The 19122-nt window shown below is 38.5% G+C and overlaps 1 protein-coding gene and 1 pseudogene across 2 annotated transcripts in view; one reads left to right on the forward strand and one right to left on the reverse strand.

Annotated features, from left to right (window-relative positions):
- The window catches only part of ABRAXAS1 (abraxas 1, BRCA1 A complex subunit), a 28062-nt gene that overhangs the window by 3619 nt on the left and 5321 nt on the right, over positions 1–19122 (forward strand). Inside the window, exons 3-7 of one of the 2 annotated variants that reach the window (XM_037035627.1) lie at positions 2506–2542; positions 9057–9123; positions 11081–11274; positions 13141–13260; positions 15979–16063. In XM_037035627.1, coding sequence (XP_036891522.1) covers positions 2506–2542; positions 9057–9123; positions 11081–11274; positions 13141–13260; positions 15979–16063 — 503 coding nt within the window. The remainder of the gene's footprint in view (positions 1–2505; positions 2543–9056; positions 9124–11080; positions 11275–13140; positions 13261–15978; positions 16064–19122) is intronic. The other variant, XM_037035629.1, reaches the window with a different exon arrangement.
- LOC118979543 (ferritin heavy chain-like) lies at positions 12195–12790 on the reverse strand (annotated as a pseudogene).

Raw genomic sequence — 19122 nt, forward strand, 5'->3', positions numbered from 1 at the left:
ATTTTGTTTGCCATTTTAAAAGATTAAAATGGGAGTACATGTATATGTGTATAAATGTAGTATATATGTGTAAAGTAAATATATAAAGTAAATTTAAACTTACTAGTCTCTGTGGCAACCACTGTTGGTTTCATGAGTATTTTACTCATTAGCAATACACATAACACGTGTGTGTGTATTTTTATTTGCATAAATAGGATCATACTGTACATCGATAAATACCTCTAATATGTCAGTAGTGCATTATATTATAGTATCATAATCTTTGCCAATTTGATAAGTAAAAAAAATAAGTCATTTTAATTTGTATTACTTAATTACAAATAAGGTTAAGAGTTTATGTATTTGATCTGGAGAGGTGCTTTTTCTTTTAATTGGCATGCTACTCGGAGTATGTAACATATTTTGAGGAGTCTAATTAAGCAATCATTTATTGAGCAACTTCATTGCACCACAAACAGTGCTTAGCTTTAAGGTGTCAGGGGAGTGCTGTAGACACACTTAAGTATTTGCTCAAATTATGTTAAAATGTTAGATTACTTTTTTTAAAAAATATTTTATTTATTTATCTTTAGGGGGGAAGGGAAGGAGAGAAGGAGAGAAATATCAATGTATGGTTGCCTTTTGTGCATCCCCTACTGGGAGTTGGCCTGCAGGGAACTGGCCTGCAACCCAGGCATGTGCCCTGACTGGGAATCGAACCGCGATCGTGTGGTTCGCAGGCCCGCACTCAATCCACTGAGCTACACCAGCCAGGGCTTTAGATTACTTTTTTTTTTAAGTTTTATTTATTAATTTTTAGAGAGAGGAGAAGGGAGGGAGAAAGAGAAACATCGATGTGAGAGAAACAGCAATTGGTAGCCGCCTTCGTGCCCCAATTAGGGACCAAACCTGCAAACCAGCCATGTGCTTTGACCGGGAATCAGACCAGCAGCCTTTTGGTCTGTGGGATGATGCTCATCCAACTAAGCCACACCAGCCAGGGCAAATGCTAGATTACTTTAAGATACATGGTAACAGATAAAATCCAAGATATACTTGGATTTTTAGAGTTACTACATTGCTTTGGTTAATCATATTTTCATTTTTTAAAGATTTTATTTATTTATTTTTAAGGAGGGGAGCAGAAAGAGATAGAGGGAGAGAAACATCAGTGTGTGGGGACTTGGCCTGCAGCCCTTTGGTTCACAGGCTGGCACTCAGTCCACTGAGCCACACCAGCCAGGGCAGATTTTCATTTTATATGTTTCCTATCTACACCAGAAAGAGAATGTTTGGCTGTTAACAGTTACAAAGATTTTTTGTGTTCAGTGTTTTTTCATACAGAGGAATTTATCTGAGGGTAGTATACATTTGCTAGAAGAAAAATGTCTAAAGAAGATGATCACTTTTCCTATTTAATTTATTTTTATTTTTTTATTTTTTAAAGATTTTCTTTATTTATCTTAGAGGGGAAGGGAAGGAGAGAGAGAGACAAATATCAATGTACGGTTGCCTCTCATTCGTCCCCTGCCGGGAACCGGGAACTGGGAACTGAGAACTGGCCTACAACCTAGGCATGTGCCCTGACTGGGGATCGAACCGCGATCGTGTAGTTTGCAGGCCCACGCTCAATCCACTGAGCTACACCAGCCAGGGCTAGATTTATTTTTAATGATGAGAATAAAACTAACCTCATAAAAAGATGTTTTGGCCCTGGCTAGGTAGTTCAGTTGGTTAAAGCATTATCCTAGTATGCCAAGGTTTCTGTTAGATCCTGGGTCAGGGCACATGCAAGAATCAACCAATGAAGCCCTGGCTGGGTCGCTCAGTTGATTAGACGTCCCAGTATGCTGAAGTGGTGGGTTCAGTCCCTGCTCAGGATACATATGAGAAGTCAACCAGTCAATGTGTAAATAAGTGGGACAGCCAATCAGTCTTTTACTCCCTCTCCCTCCCTCTCTTCTCTCTCTCAAATCAATAAATTTAAAAAAATAATTTTAAGAATCAACCGATGAATGCATGAGTGGGTGGAATAACAAATCTATATTTCTCTAAAATCACTTTTTTAAAAAACAGATGTTTTGTTTTCTTTCCTTGATAGTTTGTAGTTAACATTAACAAATCCTTTGAGAGGCAGCTACTTGGGATAACAAAAGATAATTCCATTAACAGCTGTTATTATCAATAGGGGAAAATTAGAACATACCTCTTTTTAGAATTTAAATGAAAATGTAGCAGCTTTGAAATGGTCTATTGTGTTATTGTTAGTAACATGTAGGAGTATACCACTCTAGTTAGGAGTGAGGCTCTTTGAATATTGGTCCTACACTGGTTTGGGAGAGCCATTTAATATCTCTGCCTGTTACCTCATCTTGAAAATGAAAGGAATGATAACATCTGTCTCATAGGTTTGTTGTGAGGTTTAAATGAAGTAATAGTAATGTACTTCTCAACGCAAGGTGTTCAACAAATGTTACTTAAATGACAATTAATGTGATTATAACTAAAATTTCTTTTTTCCAGACATTCAGAAATATATTCCATGTTACCAGCTTTTTAGGTGAGTAGTAAGAACAAGTAAGTAATCCTCTGTGAAAATTACTTTCTGCAAGTGAAGTAATTTTTAAAACTAACAAAGTATCATTGGTACACATGGTGGTACCAATTAAAATGAAAAGACTTTTTAAAAAATACAGGAAAATTCACTTGTTCATTTCAACTCTGTAGATTAGTTCATTCTCTGTATTTTTAAAAACTTTTTATTTAAAAGATTTTATTTACATGGATCTGTTGTTCCTCTCATGCCCTGAACTGGGGACCCTGCTCACAACCTAGGCATGTGCCTTAACTAGGAATCAAACTGATGACCTTATCATTCGTAGGCTGGCACTTAATCCACTAAGCCATAGATGCCTATGTTGTTCCCTGTATTTACATGTTTGCTTTACCTAGTCTCGACTACCTCTCCCAGTACCAGTTTAAAATGAAGATTGCTTTTGCTTCTCATGCCCACTCACCTCATTGCATATTATAACCTAGTGACACATTCTCATACATCAACAAAAAAAGCAAGCTTTGTTTTATGCCTTTTTATTCCAGTTTATCATCTATTTCCTCATTTATATAATTTATATTTTTCATTGTTATCTTTTGTCTGTTAAGCAGTTAGTTTCTTTTTTTAACATTTCAGCAATTGCATTTTTAAAAATATATTTTATTGATAGATTACAGTTGTCCCATTTCCCCCCCTTTAATTCCCCTCCACCCTGCACACCCCCTCCCACCCACATTCCCCTGTTTAGTTCATGTCCATGTGTCATAAGTTCTTTAGCTTCTACATTTCCCACACTACTATTGCCTTCCTCCTGTCTATTTTCTCCCCACTGTCTATGCTACTTGTTCTCTGTACCTTCTCCCTCCTTCTCCTTCCACTCCCCTGTTGCTAACCCTCCATATGATCTCCATTTCTGTGGCTCTGCTCCTGTTTTAGGTGTCCGCTTAGTTTGCTTTTGTTTTAGTGTGGTTGTTAGTAACTGAGTTTGCTGTCCTTTCACTGTTCATATTTTTTATCTTCTTTTTCTTAGATAAGTCCCTTTAATGTTTCATATAATAAGGGCTTGGTGATGATGAACTCCTTTAACTTGACCTTATCTGAGAAGCACTTTATCTGCCCTTCCATTCTAAATGAAAGCTTTGCTGGATAGAGTAATCTTGAATGTAAGTCCTTGCTTTCATTACTAGGAAATACTTCTTTCCAGCCCCTTCTTGCCTGTAAGGTCTCTTTTGAGAAATCACCTGACAGTGTGATGGGAACTCCTTTGTAGGTGACTGTCCCCTTATCTCTTGCTGCTTCTACGATTCTCTCCTTCATTTTAACTTTGGGTAATGTAATTATGATGTGCCTTGGTATGTTCCTTCTTGGGTCCAACTTCTTTGGGACTCTCTGAGCTTCTTGGATTTCCTGGAAGTCTATTTCCTTTGCCAGGCTGGGGAAGTTCTTCTTTATTATTTGTTCAAATAAGTTTTCCACTTGTTGCTCTTCCTCTTCCCCTTCTGGTACCCCTATAATTTGAATATTGGAACATTAAAGATGTCCTGGAAGTTTCTAAGCCTCTCCTCATATTTTTGAAATCTTGTTTCTTCATTCTTTTCAGTTTGGTTGTTTCTTTCTCCCTTCTGGTCCACTCCATTGATTTGAGTCCCATTTCCTTCCCATCACTATTGGTTCCCTGTGCATTTTCCTTCATTTCACTTAGTGTAGCCTTCATTTTTTTAATCTAATTTGCGACCAAAATCAACCAATTCTGTGAGCATCCTGATCTCCGGTGTTTTGAACTCTGCATCTGATAGGTTGGCTATCTCTTGGTCACTTAAAAGTATTGGCTCTGGGGCTTTGATTTGCTCTTCTATTTGAGCCATTTTTGGTCAGAGCCTGTTATGTATGAGTGGTGGACCCTTAGGTGTTCACGAGGGTGGGGCATCCCAGTTGCTGAGTTGTGACCCTATATGTGGGGGTGGGGTCAGAGAGGGAACAATGGCACTTCTTCCACTCTCTCTTCAATTTCAGTCCCCTCTGCTGCTTCCCACAAGCAAATTGAGCCCTTCTGGTGCTGGTTCCTGGGGGGTGGGCTTGTGTACTTCTAGGACCCTGTGGGTCTCTCCAACAAACTCTCCTGTGAGGCAGGAGAGATTCCCTCTCCTGGGAATCTCTCCTGGCACTTTTTCAATTGGTGCTTTTAGGCTTTATTTCCTGTCACTGGAGCCCTGGGTTGCACAGTCTGTCTTGCTGCCCATTTTTGCCTAGTTTATCTGCACACAAATGTGTGACTGGTCAGCCAACCACCTTGGGTGCTCTGCTTGTTTCTTCCCCTTGCTGGGGTCTGGCAGCCACTGCCTTTTTCTGCTGGGACCCCTCTTTGCTGGCCACTGACTCCGCCCCTCTTACAAGTCTGGTTGAATGGTTGTCAGACTTCTGTACAGTTCAGTTTTCTTTCAGTTCTGGTTGTGTTTTTGTTTCTAAATCTTTGTTGTCCTTAATTTTGGTTGTGCGAGGAGGCACAGTGTTTCTACCTACACCTCCTTCCTGGCTGGAAGTCCAACAGTTACTTTCTTTAACCTGATTTCTGTTGCTTCTCCAGGGTGGAAACTTGTGCTCTTAGTCCTACAGATAGCAGTTGATTCAGACACCAGCCAGCACTGTCCACAGCATTATGGATGAGATGAGAAATTCACATGGACTACAGAGTCCTGTGGAGGAAAAGGGACGTCATGGCCACTCTCAAGGGGAGAGTGCCCCAATCCTTGCCTTGACAGGCTTTTATTGCTTTTCTGGGTACATTACATTGAGGATGGTCCTCATTTACTATGCACAGATTCGATTTAGGTGGTTACCTTTTACAGAAAACAAAGGAGAGGATGCCACTAATCACATCACAGAAGAAGGATATTTGCAAATGCAAAGGGAAAAGTGGTTGAACTCATTACACTCATCCTTAGAAGGCTTAGCATAGATTTTAGGAAGTCACTTTAAAGATATGCAGTAAACATTTACTGCCTCAATTCAGGGTGAGGGAGTTTTAGCAAAAAGCAAATCTCAACGTGGTGTAGGTACAATGCAGGCCTGATTCCCCATGGGAGAACCTACCCATGGGTGTGGGTCCTGTGCAGCAGACCTCGCTTTCCACTAGGAGCTGGGCCCACACCACACAGAATGGTCTCCTATAAGTAGTAGCACTATTTTTAAAAATAGGCTGTGATATTTTTAAAAACTTTTTATTGAGATGTTGTTACATATAGAAAACTACACAAATGAATTTTCATAAAGCACACATCTATAACCACAACCTGGTGTAGTTTTAACAGAATAGCTTTATGGTTTATGTAAACCATACATGAAAAATCAGCATTATCTTACAGTCATGCTGGATGTACTCGTCACTAAGGTTGCGTAAGGGTTGCAGTGGAGCATGTTTAAGGTGAGAGATTTATGGTAGAGCATGATGGAAATAAAGGCTTAGTAGAGCCTTAAACTGCTGTACCAAAAGAGGTACAGCTCCTATAGTGCCTTATCTACAATGACAAAAATAATTGTTGAATGACTAAGGTATTCTTGGTGGAGATTCATTAAAAACCAACAAACTCCAAAAGGTTATGGGTTCAATTCTCAGGGCACATATCTAGGTTGTGTGTTCTATGGTCAGGCTGCATACAGGAGACAACGAATCACTGTTTCTCTCCCCACTTTCCTTTCTCTCTAAAAGCAAAGAAGATATAATGTCCTCAGGTAAGGATTAAAAAAATAAACCCAGCAAACAATTAAGAGAGTTAAAAGTGATTCATATCTTCTGGTGACTATCTTAAATAAATAGACCAACTTAATAAAGTCTTCGACCTGGGGAAACCATCTGACCCAGTGACCAGAAACCTGTGCCTCAAGGGCATAAGGAGAACCACCTAAAATGGCTCTCATTCAAAAAAGTTTATCACACATTTTGTTTGTCCTTAGCAACAAAATGATAGGCGTAAAAAGTCTGTGATGTAACTAATGCCATAGGACTAATTAGTGGTAGAGCAAAAACTAGAAGAATTAGGATTTCTTGAGTTCTAGTCTAATATTACACCACAGTTTTCCCTTATTTTAAAATAAGTGAACATGTGAAAAATAGAGTCTTCTGTTACCATAATTCTGGGACTCCAAACTGGATAAACTTTAACACCCAGTTTTATGTTCTAGCACATAAACTGTGTGGCAAAGTTATGGCCCCATGACCTGTTCTTTATTTGGCACTCTATCTATGAATCATTAGTATATTAAAGATTGTAAAAACAAACAAACCACAAAAAAATGGAGGGATATGCAGCAGAGACTATGTGTCCAGCAGAGCCTAAAATATTTACACTCTGGCCATTTACAGAAAGTTCAACACTGCTCTAATAGATTGCTTATCAGAATTTTCCATTGAAATATACCGATTCACCTCAGGAATCTGGAAGAAGTTCTTGGAAAACAGCTCATTGAAGCCTAAAACTTAGTCACTTAAAAAAAAGCTTACACAATTTTTTAAAATTTTATTTATTTATTTTTTAGATTTTATTTATCTTTAGAAGAGAAGGGAAAGAGAGAGGGAGAGAAATATCAATGTATGGTTGCATCTCTTATGTCCCCTGCTGGGAACTGTACCCTGCTGGGGGATTGTCTTGCAACCCAGGCATGTGCCCTGACTGGGAATCAAACCATGATCCTTTGGTTTGCAGGCCCATGCTCAATCCACTGAGCTACACCAGCCAGGGTAGCTTACACAATTTAACATGAATTCTGCACAATACAGGATAGGGCAAAAGTAGGTTTACCGGTTTCAGTATGCAAAACAGAGTTTGTTCTTGTATTATTACTTATTAATTATTGTATTATTTCACATATTAATAACTGTAAACCTACTTTTGCCCCACCCTGTGTATCTGTGTCTATCTTAAAATGCCCCCTTCCCAAAAATGTCATTTAAAATCGGTGCTGGCATAGATAAGATGTACACTTATCCTATTGTTTCCTGTATACCCTGGTGTATTGCCTATGTCCCACTTTGAGAAGCTCAGAAGCAGACCATCCTAGAGAAATACAGGAAAAAACTCTTGTATTTAGAGCTTTCATGTTGGGATAATAGTAAACTACAGGGATCTGGGATCTGTTTGATGAACTGACTAGCCCCCCCACTTTGGTAGGTGGAACACTTTATTTTTCCAGTAAAAAATTTTAATGTAAGCCTTTGTAAGTTAAAAAGAAAAAATAATAGCCCTGGCTAGGTGGCTTAGTTGGTTGGAGCCTCATCTCATACACCAGAAGGAGGCAACCAGATGATGTTTCTCATATTGATGTTTTCTGTCTCATACTGATGTTTTTTCTCTCTCTCTCTCTTTCTAAAAATTAATAAACATATCGTCAGATGAGTATTTAAAAAAGAAAAACATATCGCCTGTTAGGATATACAGGGTCTGGCACAAAGAACACCCCTTGTGTTATTACAAAGTCTTTTATTACAAAATCAGAAGCATGTAATTCTATAACGTAACAATATCACACTCAAGCACACCTTATGACATTTTAGGTGAAATGTTCAAATTAAAACTATAAATTATACCCATTTTACTGCCCTACCAACAACCACACTCAAGCAGGCTTTACTTCTGCTAGACCTTGTATCTTCAGTTCTATGTAACTTAAGTTTTTTAGTGTAAGATTACTATTAAAAGCCTATTACAGTGACTTATTTAAAAGGGTTACTATTAAAAGTTTATTACAGTAACTATTATTTGTAAAGGATTTTACATAACAGTTATTGCACCATCATAGAAAAGAATATTGTTTATCTCAGTAAATGTTAGTAGGAAAATATTACTTATATTCTGTTATTATTGGAAGGGAAAGACAGCTGGAAGTAAATGCTTTAGAATTTTTTGGAATTATCTTTGAATTCTTTTTACATCTTTGACTTTCCAACTACAGAACAAAGACCTCTAAACTAAACCAGTTCTTTGTCCCTCCCTCCCTCCCCTTCAAAAAACCCGCAAACCAACCAACTCCTGAAACACCTGAAACACTTCTCTTAATTTAATGCAAGTTTTGCTTTTGGAATTAACAATGAATAAATTGCCTTTTTATTATTGTGCTTCATTACTCATTTTACACATTTTTATATGTACCTATATATTTTTTAAGTTGTCATAAGTAAATTATGAATGAATTTTGAACCGGTTATGTGAACTTATAAATACTTGTATTTAATGAATAGTTTGTTTTGTTTAAAAAATGTGATATGCAAACTTACCTCTTGAGATAAGAGAAGTTAGAGAAGTTACTCCACTCCTTTTCCTTTTTCATGGCTTATGAACTCTATCACTTTAAGTCTGTCACTTTGAGAACTTTCTCTACTATTTATTTTAGAACTTCATCTGACATACCAGTGGGTATATGGATTTTGGTTGAGTAGTTAGCTTAGGAGAAACTAAAATTAAAGGTTACAATAAAATCATTCACATTTTTAGTTTATTTGAGATGCCTTTAATTTTGGCTTTTACAGCTTTTACAATTCCTCTGGCGAATTAAATGAACAAGCCCTGAAGAGAATACTATCAAGTGTCAAAAAGGTACTCCCTTGTTTACTTTGTCTTTTTTATAGTATTATTTTTCAGTTCCTAAAAATGTGTAATATGTTGACAGAACTTTTTTGCAGCATGTTTCTTTACAACGTCCTCCTAAAACACAGGTAAACCTTCCTCCCACCCCAGAAATTTAAAAGGGCTGCTGTGAAAGCAAAACTAGTCATTAAAAGTATTATTCTTGTTTTCATCCTTCCCTTGACTATTCTGATGAACGTTGATCTCTTCCTCTTCTGTCTTCCCACCATATCCCTTCCCAGTACTATTTATTCTAGGATTTAATCCATTACTGTTTTTACATAGCTATAGTTACTAGTTTTTATATTGCAGGAACAATTTTCTATGCAGCGCCTTATTTGAATCCTCTACAGCATTCTTGGTGTTCAGTTAAAACTTGAATGATCAAAGTATATTTTTCTTTTCCAAATACAAAATTATTTCTGGGTCCTATTTTTCTCTTAAAATTTTTTGATGCCTGAGTTCAAAATAAAAGTAAATTCAATAGAAGTTTCTTTCAAAAAAAATCATTTGATGAAAATGCATGGGCTTTCCCCTAGTTATATTTGGGTAATATTTAAAATTTTACCTGTAGCCCTGGCCATGTGGCTCAGTGAGATGAGTGTTGGACTATAAACCAAAAGTTTGCCAGTTTGATTCCTGATCTGGGCAAATGCCTGGGTTGCGAGCCAGGTTTCCAGTTGGGGGTATATAAGAGGCAAATGATCGATTTCTCTCCCACATCAATGTTTCTCTCCCTCTCTTTCAACCTTCTATCTATAAAAATAAATCAAATTTAAAAAAGGAAAATTTACCTGTAAAAAGTTTCAGTTTTTTTAAAGTCATTTTAATTTCCTCAATTTAAAAGAGCAAATGTAAAATTTAGTTGCTAAAACTGTCACAGTGAGATCTCTAGGCAAAGTATTTATTTTTCTTTTTTTTTTATAATTACTAAGTTTTCAGCAAATGAAATTCTATTTTTAGTTTAAAAAAATACAGGCTTAGTAATACTAAAAATACACTTCTTTAGCATGTTATAGATTCCAAAACCTCAACTTTGTGGGATAGGTGATACCATTCCCATACAGACTTCAGTTTTAAAGTTATTGGGTTTAGCAAACCAAGTGTCTAGATAGGAAACTAACTTGTTTTTTTTGACTGTGTTAATCTAAATTTTGACTGAAGATGAAGATTTTAAGATAGCAAATGCCATTAAAGAAGTTAATCTTTTTTCCCCCACCCTCTAATCTATATTGAATAAAATAGGCCCTGGCTAGGTAGGTCTGTTGGTTGGAGCACTGTCCTGATACACCAAGGTTGCAGGTTCAATCCCTAGGCAGGGCACATAAAAGAAGCAAACAATGAATTCATAAGTAAGTAGAACAACAACTCATTGTTTGTCTCTCTTTCTCTCTTCCTCTGTCGCTCTCTGTCTCTCTTCCCCTTCCTCTAAAAATCAATTAAATAAAAAATAATAATTAAAAGAAATAGAGAATAGCCCTGGCTGGTGTAGCTCAGTGGATTGAGGGGGCCTGCGAAACACACGATCACGGTTCAATTCCCAGTCAGGACACATGCCTGGGTTGCAGGCCAGTTCCCAGCAGGGGACTCATGAGAGGCAACCATACATTGATATTTTTCTCCTTCTCTCCTTCCCTTCCCCTCTAAAGGTAAATAAATAAATCTTAAAAAAAAAGAAATAGAGAATAAAATTTAGTCCTTAAACTGAATGGAAAGTAAGTTAATTGCAAGACAGTTTGCATAGTTTACAAAGTGTAAAGTGTATATTTAAGTGTAAGTTTTGTTTACTAAAATTTAGCAAAATATTGCTAAATATTAAGAAAACCATTTTAAGGCCATCAATTTTATTGCTTAATTATGACAGTAAGATACAATAATTGTAACTATTAGTTACACACCTGATATTTTTTTCTATATTTCCTTCCAGGATGTGGTGGGTTGGTACAAATTTCGACGCCATTCAGACCAGATCATGACATTTAGAGAGAGACTACTTCACAAAAACTTACAGAAGCATCTTTCAAGCGGGGAACTTGTTTTTCTGCTATTAACACCAACTATAATAACAGAAAGCTGCTCTACTCATCGGCTGGAGCATGCCTTATATAAACCTCAGAAAGGGTAAATGTTGGCCAGTCACTGGCAATCCTCAGCTAATGAAAAAATATACCCAATATTTTCATAACATTTTTTTGTAGCTTACCAGGTGTTTTCATACATTGCTGCATTAGATTGTCATATAAATGCTCTGAAGTCTATATTAACCATCTGGTTTTTATAGATGGAAAAATGAAGGTCAGATAAGGAAATTAGAAGCTCAGTATGAAATGTTGACTTATGTTTCTGGCAGTGAGGGTTTGCTATTAGTTAACATAGGGTGGAAAAAATATGTATGCAAAATATTGGTTGCTGAAGGATATACTGTAGAACTTGAACCTACGTACTTGAGCTGGTAACCTCGGCCAGGAAGCAAGGTAGTTCTTTTTTTTTTTTAAGAGAGATTCTTTATTTTTAGAGAGAGGGGAAGGGAGGGAGAGAGATAAGGAGTGAAACATCCATGTGTGAGAGAAATATGGATCAATTGCCTCTTCCGTGCCCCCACCTGAGGATCTGGCCCACAATCTAGGTATGTTTCCTAACTAGGAATGGAACTGGCAACCTTTCAGTTTGTAGGTGGGTGTTCAATCCACTGAGCCACACCAGCCAGGATGAATGTAGTTCTTGATGATATACCAAAAGGAGTTAATAGGGACTTCCCAAAGGTCATATAAACAGTGTCTTCATGGAACCTGAGAATTAAGTTAAAAGAGTATCAACTAAGGTTAATTTCATTCATAGAAGATAGGACAAATCTCAACAACATTGCCTTATTTGGGGGGGAGAAGGGGTACCAAATTATTTGAAGGAATGGAACAAATGAAGGATGTAAGTGGATGATTGGTACAAGTTATAGAAAAGGCAAAGGTAACTCCAGCATGCACATACTGCTTTGGTGACCAGGATGTCATGCAGGTGGCTGTGGGAAGGCAGCCTGAGGTTTATTAGCCCTCTTTACTGTCTCCCAGAGTATACTTGTCAGAGAGACAGTCCCATGTCAGATGCCCCCAACCTGAACAAGTTGGCCACATGGTCCCCCAATTCTATAATGGATTTCACCTACTCATTCAAGTTGTGAGTCTCAATGAAGTCACACAGATGAAGATCTTTTTTTTCAGTGGCCAGTTTGTGCAAGTCCAGTAGTGACTGATTCACACTTTTTTCCAAGTGTAATGCACACTCCATTGCATTCAGCCCATTCTCCCAGTCATTGGGTTTTGGTTTCTTGATATCCTGGAGGAAGATTTGACCACCTCATTGGTTCTGCACCTTCATCAGTTTCTCAGTATGTTCCCTCTCCTCATGAGATTGATGAAGAAAGTACTCGGCAAAGTTCTTCAAAGTCACATCATCACAGTCAAAGTAGTAAGACATGGACAGGTAGACGTAGGAAGCCTAGGGCTCTAGGTGGTTGATGGTGGCCTCCAAGCCCTTGTGGTAGTTGTGCTAATTAGTTAAAATAGCCATGAATATTTTTTTACGTAATTATTTTGCACTATATACATTTCACAACTTTTCGCCCCTCCTCCACACACCACATTTCACAACTTTTTTTTTTAAGATCTTATTTATTTTTAGAGTGGGGAAGGGAGGGAAAAAGAGGAGAGAAACATCAATGTGTGATTGCCTCTCGAGCACCCCCTATTGGGGACCTGGCCAGCAACTCTGGTTCTCAGGCCAGTGCTCAACCCACTGAGTCACACCAGCCAGGGCTACATTTCACAATTCTTAGAAACCATTTTCAAGTAAGTAAATTCTGTCTTGGGTAAATAGTAAGGAATGAGATTTTTTGTTTTTTAGTCTTCTAGGAGAAAAGTAATCTATACTAATAAGTAGATGCTAATCTTTTACTTTGTTCTAAGTTTATATTTTAATGTTTTATTTTCTCAGACTTTTTCATAGGATACCTTTAGTGGTGGCCAACCTGGGCATGTCTGAACAACTAGGTTATAAAACTGTATCAGGTTCCTGTATGTCCACTGGTTTTCGCCGAGCAGTAAAAACACACAGGTGAGATTCTTCAATTGCTTCCCCATTGAACTTATTCCTGTTCTCTTAACTGAAATTACTTTTTTGTTACACAACAGCAAAATAAAAATAACAGGAAAACTGACTAATTATCACATCACTCAAATAAACTAGACTGTTTTTATTTTTTCTATATTCCTTTCTAGTATTTGTCTATTTATAAAATACATAATGGGGGATTGCATTTTTAAAAAAGATTTTACTTGTAGAGAGAGGGGACGGGAGGGAGAAAGTGAGAGAAATATCTGTGTGGTTGCCTTTCATGTGTCCCTCACTGGAGACCCAGACTGCAACCCAGGCATGTGCCCTGACTGGAAATCTAACTGGCAACCCTTTGGTTCACAGGCCAGCACTTAATCCACTGAGCCACACCAGCCAGGGCAGGGGATTACATATTTTAAAATATTTTCTAAGAATAAGTAGGTAGCCTCAAAATAATAATTTCCTAAGGCAGCATTTCATATTAAAGAGATGAAATTAGACTACATAATAAAGACAAAAAATGAAGCTTTTCCCAAGACTCACAAACACTATAGGCTTCTAAGTTAAACATTTTCTGGTCTTAAAGGAATAATTTTCAGAAATAACACTGATACCATAGGATACTTCTGGAGTATAAGCATTATGAGAAACTGTATTTTATGTTCCCACAGTGCTTAACAGCATCTTACAGAAATTAAATACCACATTTCATTGATTCTAAGATGTACACTTTTTAATATATTTTATTGATTATACCATTACAGTTGTTCTATCTCCCCCTTCATTTGCCTCCACCTGCACACTCCCTCCCCCACCATTCTTCCCCCCTTAGTTTATAACCACGTGTCTCAAGTTTTTTAGATTCTGTATTTCCCCCACTATTCTTGCCCTCCCCCCTATCTATTTTCTACCTACTGTCTATGCTATTTTCTGTACCTTCTCCCCCCTTCTCCTCCTCCCACTCCCCTGTTGCTAACCCTCCATGCATTCTTCATTTCTATGGTTCCACTCCTCATCTAGCTGTCCTCTTGGTTTGCTTTTGTTTTAGGTGTGCTTGTTAATAACTGTGAGTTTGCTGTCCTTTCAGTGTTAATATTTTTCATCTTCTTTTTCTTAAATAAGTCCCTTTAACATTTCATATAATAAGGGCTTGGTGATGATGAACTCCTTGAACTTGACCTTATCTGAGAAGCACTTTATCTGTCCTTCCATTCTAAATGAAAGTTTTGCTGGATAAAGCAATCTTGGCTGTAGGTCTTTGGATTTCATGACTTGGAATACTTCTTTCCAGCCCCTTCTTGCCTGTAAGGTCTCTTTGGAGAAATCCGCTGATATTCTGATGGGCACTCCTTTGTAAGTGACTGTCCCCTGATCTCTTGCTGCTTCTAGGATTCTCTCCTTCATTTTAGTCTTGGCTAATGTAATGATGATGTGCCTTGGTGTGTTCCTTCTTGGGTCCAACTTCTTTGGGACTCTCTGAGCTTCCTGGACTTCCTAGGAGTCTATTTCCTTTGTCAGACTGGGGAAGTTCTTCTTTATTATTTGTTCAAATAAGTTTTCCACTTGTGGCTGTTTCTTTCCCCCTTCTGGTACCCCTATAATCAAGATGTTGGAACATTTAAAGATGTCCTGGAGGTTCCTAAGCCTCTCCTCATTTTTTTGAATTCTCATTTCTTCCTTTCTTTCTGGTTGAATGTTCTTCCTTCTGGTCCATTCCATTGATTTGAGTCCCAGTTTCCTTTCCATCACTATTGGTTTCCTGTGCATATCCCTTCATTTCAATTAGTTTAGCCTTCATATGTTCCTCTAATTTGTGACTATAATCAACCAGTTCTGTGAGCATCCTGATAAATAGTGTCTTGAATTGTGCTTCTGAGAGGCTGGCACTTTCTCGGTCGCTTAGAGTTATCGGCTCTGGGACTTTGAGTTCTTCTTGCGCCATCTTTTGGGCTGTTCGTGCCTGTTACTTAGCAGGATCGGGGCCCTAGGTGTTCACCAGAGCAGGGCAACTCAGTCGCTGGGTTGTGAAGCTGTATGTGGGGGCGGGGTCAACGAGGAGCAATGGCGTCCTGTCTGCAGCCTCCCGCCGTGGCCCCCACAGGTCCCGCAGCTGCCACCGTCACCGGGGCCTCTGCGTTTCATCCCACTGCACGCGAGTATGCCACCGCCATCAGCCCTCACCCCCTGGGGCCTGCGTGGTCCATCTCACTACACACGAATGTGCGACCATGGTCTGCCCCACACCCTGACTAGGTCCTGGCCAATTGCGTGCCTAGGTCGGGGGATCTGTCCTGCCCGACCCTGCTCCGCTGCTGGCTCCGCCCCTCTTAATGTCCCAGTTGAATGGTTCGTTGTTGTCAGACTTCCGTATAATTCAATTTTCTGTTCTTTGGCTGTGTCTTTGTTCTCCAAACCTTTGTTGTATTCAAACTTGGTTGTGGGAGAAGGCACAGTGTTTCCACCTATGCCTCTATCTTGGCGGAAGTCCCCTAAGATGTACATTTTTAAATTTACCACAACTTGGGGTGCTTTAATAACAATGTCTTAGAATTTTTTTATTCATGCTATATAAAATAATACTTCCTCTTTCAACAAATGATGCCTTAAAGTCAGTAAAATATGATTGTGATTCTTCCATAGCTCAACTACAGGTAAGTTTTTCATCGTATCATTTAATGAATTCTGTACACTTACCTGAGGAACTGGTAATTTTTACAGCCCTGAATTCTTTAAAGCAGATGGATCTTTAAAAGAAGTACACAAGATAAATGAAATGTATACTTCTTTACAAGAGGAACTAAAGGTAAGTTAATTTTTCAACATTTAAAGACCACCTCTAGAATTCATATTAATTTGATCACTGAAATTTTTTAAGGATATCCAGACATTTGACTAGATTTATATTGTAATTTTTAGTTTAGCTTCAGTAACAAAGACCTCAATCTCAGTGGCCTACAAATACAAAACTGTATCTCACACACATTGTTTTGGGTCCCACTCTGCTCCTGTTTTAAATGTCACCTTAATTCTGAAACCAGAAAAGTTGGCATTCGTGTTGCCTATCACTACCAGAACAAATAAGTTCAGATAAGGATTGAATCTTAATATTACTTTATTTAGATGCCATCGATCTGAGAAGATGGTGGATTATGTACCTTAAAAACCATCTTAACATTTTACCTCAAGCTGACTGTTTTTCTAGGGAGAAGGAAAATGTACATAAGGGGATGAGTCCTACTTGATCATGTGTATGATCTTTTTAATGTATTGCTTGGTGGGGTTTGCCAATATTTTGTTGGGGATTTTAGTGTCTATGTTTATTGGTGATACTGGCCTCTAGTTTTCTTCTGTTGTGTCTTTATCTGTTTTTGGGATTAGGATGATGCTGGCCTCATAAAAAGAGTTTGGTAGTCTTCCCTCCTCTTGGATTTTCTGGAATACTCTGAGAAGAATAATGGTTAGCTCTTCTTTAAATGTTGTGTAAATTCTCCTGTGAAGCCATCCAGTCCAGGACTTTTCTGTGCCAGTTTTTTTATTACTTCTTTGATTTCACCAGCTGTTTTTGGCCTGTTCAGGCTTTCCACTTATCCATTCAGTTTTGGAAGGTTGTATATTTTTTAGAGATTTGTCCATTTCACCCAGGTATTCAAATTTCTTGGCATATAGTTGTGCATAGTAATTTCTTACAATCCTTTGTATTTCTGTGGTATCTGTTGTAATATCTCCTCTTTCATTTCTTCTTTTTTAAGTATATTTTATTGACTGTGTTATTAGAGTTGTCCCATTTTTTCTTTCCTTATTCACCTCTGACCTGTACCACCCCCCACCAGCATTCCCCTACCTTAGTTCATGTCCATGGGTTGTACAGATGAGTTCTTTCATTTCTCCATTTTCTATATTATTCTTAGCCTCCCCTTGTCTATTTTGTACATACCAGTTACTCTTATTCCCTGTATCTTTCCCCCCATCCCCCTCTCCCTGCCAATAACCCTCCATATGATTTCTATTTTTGTGAATCTGTTCCTGTTGTAATTGTTTGCTTAGTTTGTTTTTGTTTTTAGGTACAGTTGTTAATAGTTGTGTTTATTGTCATTTTACTCTTTATAGTTTTGATCTTTTTCTTATCTAAGTCCCTTTAACATTTCATATAATAAGAGCTTGCTGATAATGAACTCCTTTCATTTGACCTTATCTGGAAGCACTTTATCTGCCCTTCCATTCTAAATGATAGCTTAACTGGATAGAGTGAACTTGGATGAAGGTCCTTGCCTTTCATGACTTTGGATACTTCCTTCAAGCTCCTTATTCCCTTTTTGAGAAATCAGCTGATAGACTTATGGGTATTCCTTTGTAGGTAACTATCTCCTTTTCTCTTGCTTTTAAGATGCTCTTATCTTGAATCTTGAGTAATGTGATTATGATGTGCCTTGGTGTATGCTTCCTTGGGTCCAACTTCTTAGGGCCTCTTTGGGCTTCCGGGATTTCTGGAAGTCTATTTCCTTGCTAGATTGGGGAAATTCTCCTTCCTTATTTTTTCAAATACCTTTCAGTTTCTTGCTGTTGTTCTCCTCTTTCTGGTACCCCTATGATTCAGATGTTGGAATGTTTACAGTTGTCCCAAAGGTTCCTAAGCTTCTCCTCATTTTTTGAATTCTTGTTTCTTCATTCTTTTCCAGATGAATGCTTTATTTTTTCCTTCTGCTCCAAAACATGGATTTTAGTGCCAGTTTCCTTCCCTTCACTGTTGGTTCCCTGTATATTTTTCTTTATTTCACCTTGCATAGCCTTCATATTTTCCTCCATTTTGCAACCATACTCAGCCACTTCTGTAAGCATCCTGATTACCAGAGTTTTGAACTCTGCATCTGATAGGTTGGCTGTCTCTTCATCTCTTCTATTTTTAAAGTTTTGATCTGTTCTTTCATTTGGGCCACATTTCTTTGTCTTGGCACACTTGTTATGTTGCAAAGGGCAGAGCCTTAGCTATTCACCAGGGTGGGGCAACTCACGTCGCCACAGGTTGTGGTGCTGTATGTCGAGTAGGAGTCAGAGGGAACAATGCTGCTTACTTGCAACTCAGCCAGTTTTCAGTCACTTCCCCTGCTACCGACAAGCAAATTGGGCCCCTCTGGTGCTGATTCCTAGGTGGGTTGTTTTGTGTATGTTCTAAGACCCTGTTGGTCTCTCCAGTGAGCTCTCCTATGAGGCTAGGAGTTTCTCCTGCTACCACAACCCCCCACAGGTCTTTACAGTCAGAGGTTTTGAGGCTTTATTTCCCTCACTGGACCCCTGGATTAGGCAGTCTGTCTCGGTCCCGTTATTCCTCCCAGTTTATCTGCATGCAAATGTGGGCCTCCAGCCACTCTGGCTGCCCAGGCCTCCAACCGCCACCTTGCCTCGAGTGTTCTCTCTGCCGTGGGAGAGAACGGGCTGACTGCCCATCTCCACCCCTCCTACTGGTCTGGGTGAATGTTTCTTCTTTAACTCCTTGGTCGTCAAGACTTCCATACAGTTCGATTTTCTGGCAGATCAGCATGATTTTTCATTTTTAAATTTGTCATCATCCTTTTGGTTGTGCAAGGAGGCAAACTATGATACCTACACCTCCATCTTGGCTGGAAGTTCTAGTGCCATCTGTCTCTTTCCTTTCTATGCAATCTTGTTTTCTTCCCCTGTCCTTTGTCTCCAGGCATACAGCAGCCATTTTGTGCCTAGATTCTCCCCACACCCCACCCACTCTTCGTTTCTGATTTTGTTTGAGTCACCTCTTTTTTCTTGATGAGTCTGCTTAAAGGCTTGTCAATTTTGTTTATCTTTTCAAAGACCCAGATCCTGGATTTATTGATCTTTTGAATTGCTTTT

This window comes from Sturnira hondurensis, unplaced genomic scaffold, assembly GCF_014824575.4.
Source record: "Sturnira hondurensis isolate 20B ecotype Veracruz unplaced genomic scaffold, ASM1482457v3 Scaffold0022542, whole genome shotgun sequence".
In the NCBI taxonomy this organism is placed as follows: Eukaryota; Metazoa; Chordata; class Mammalia; order Chiroptera; family Phyllostomidae; genus Sturnira; species Sturnira hondurensis.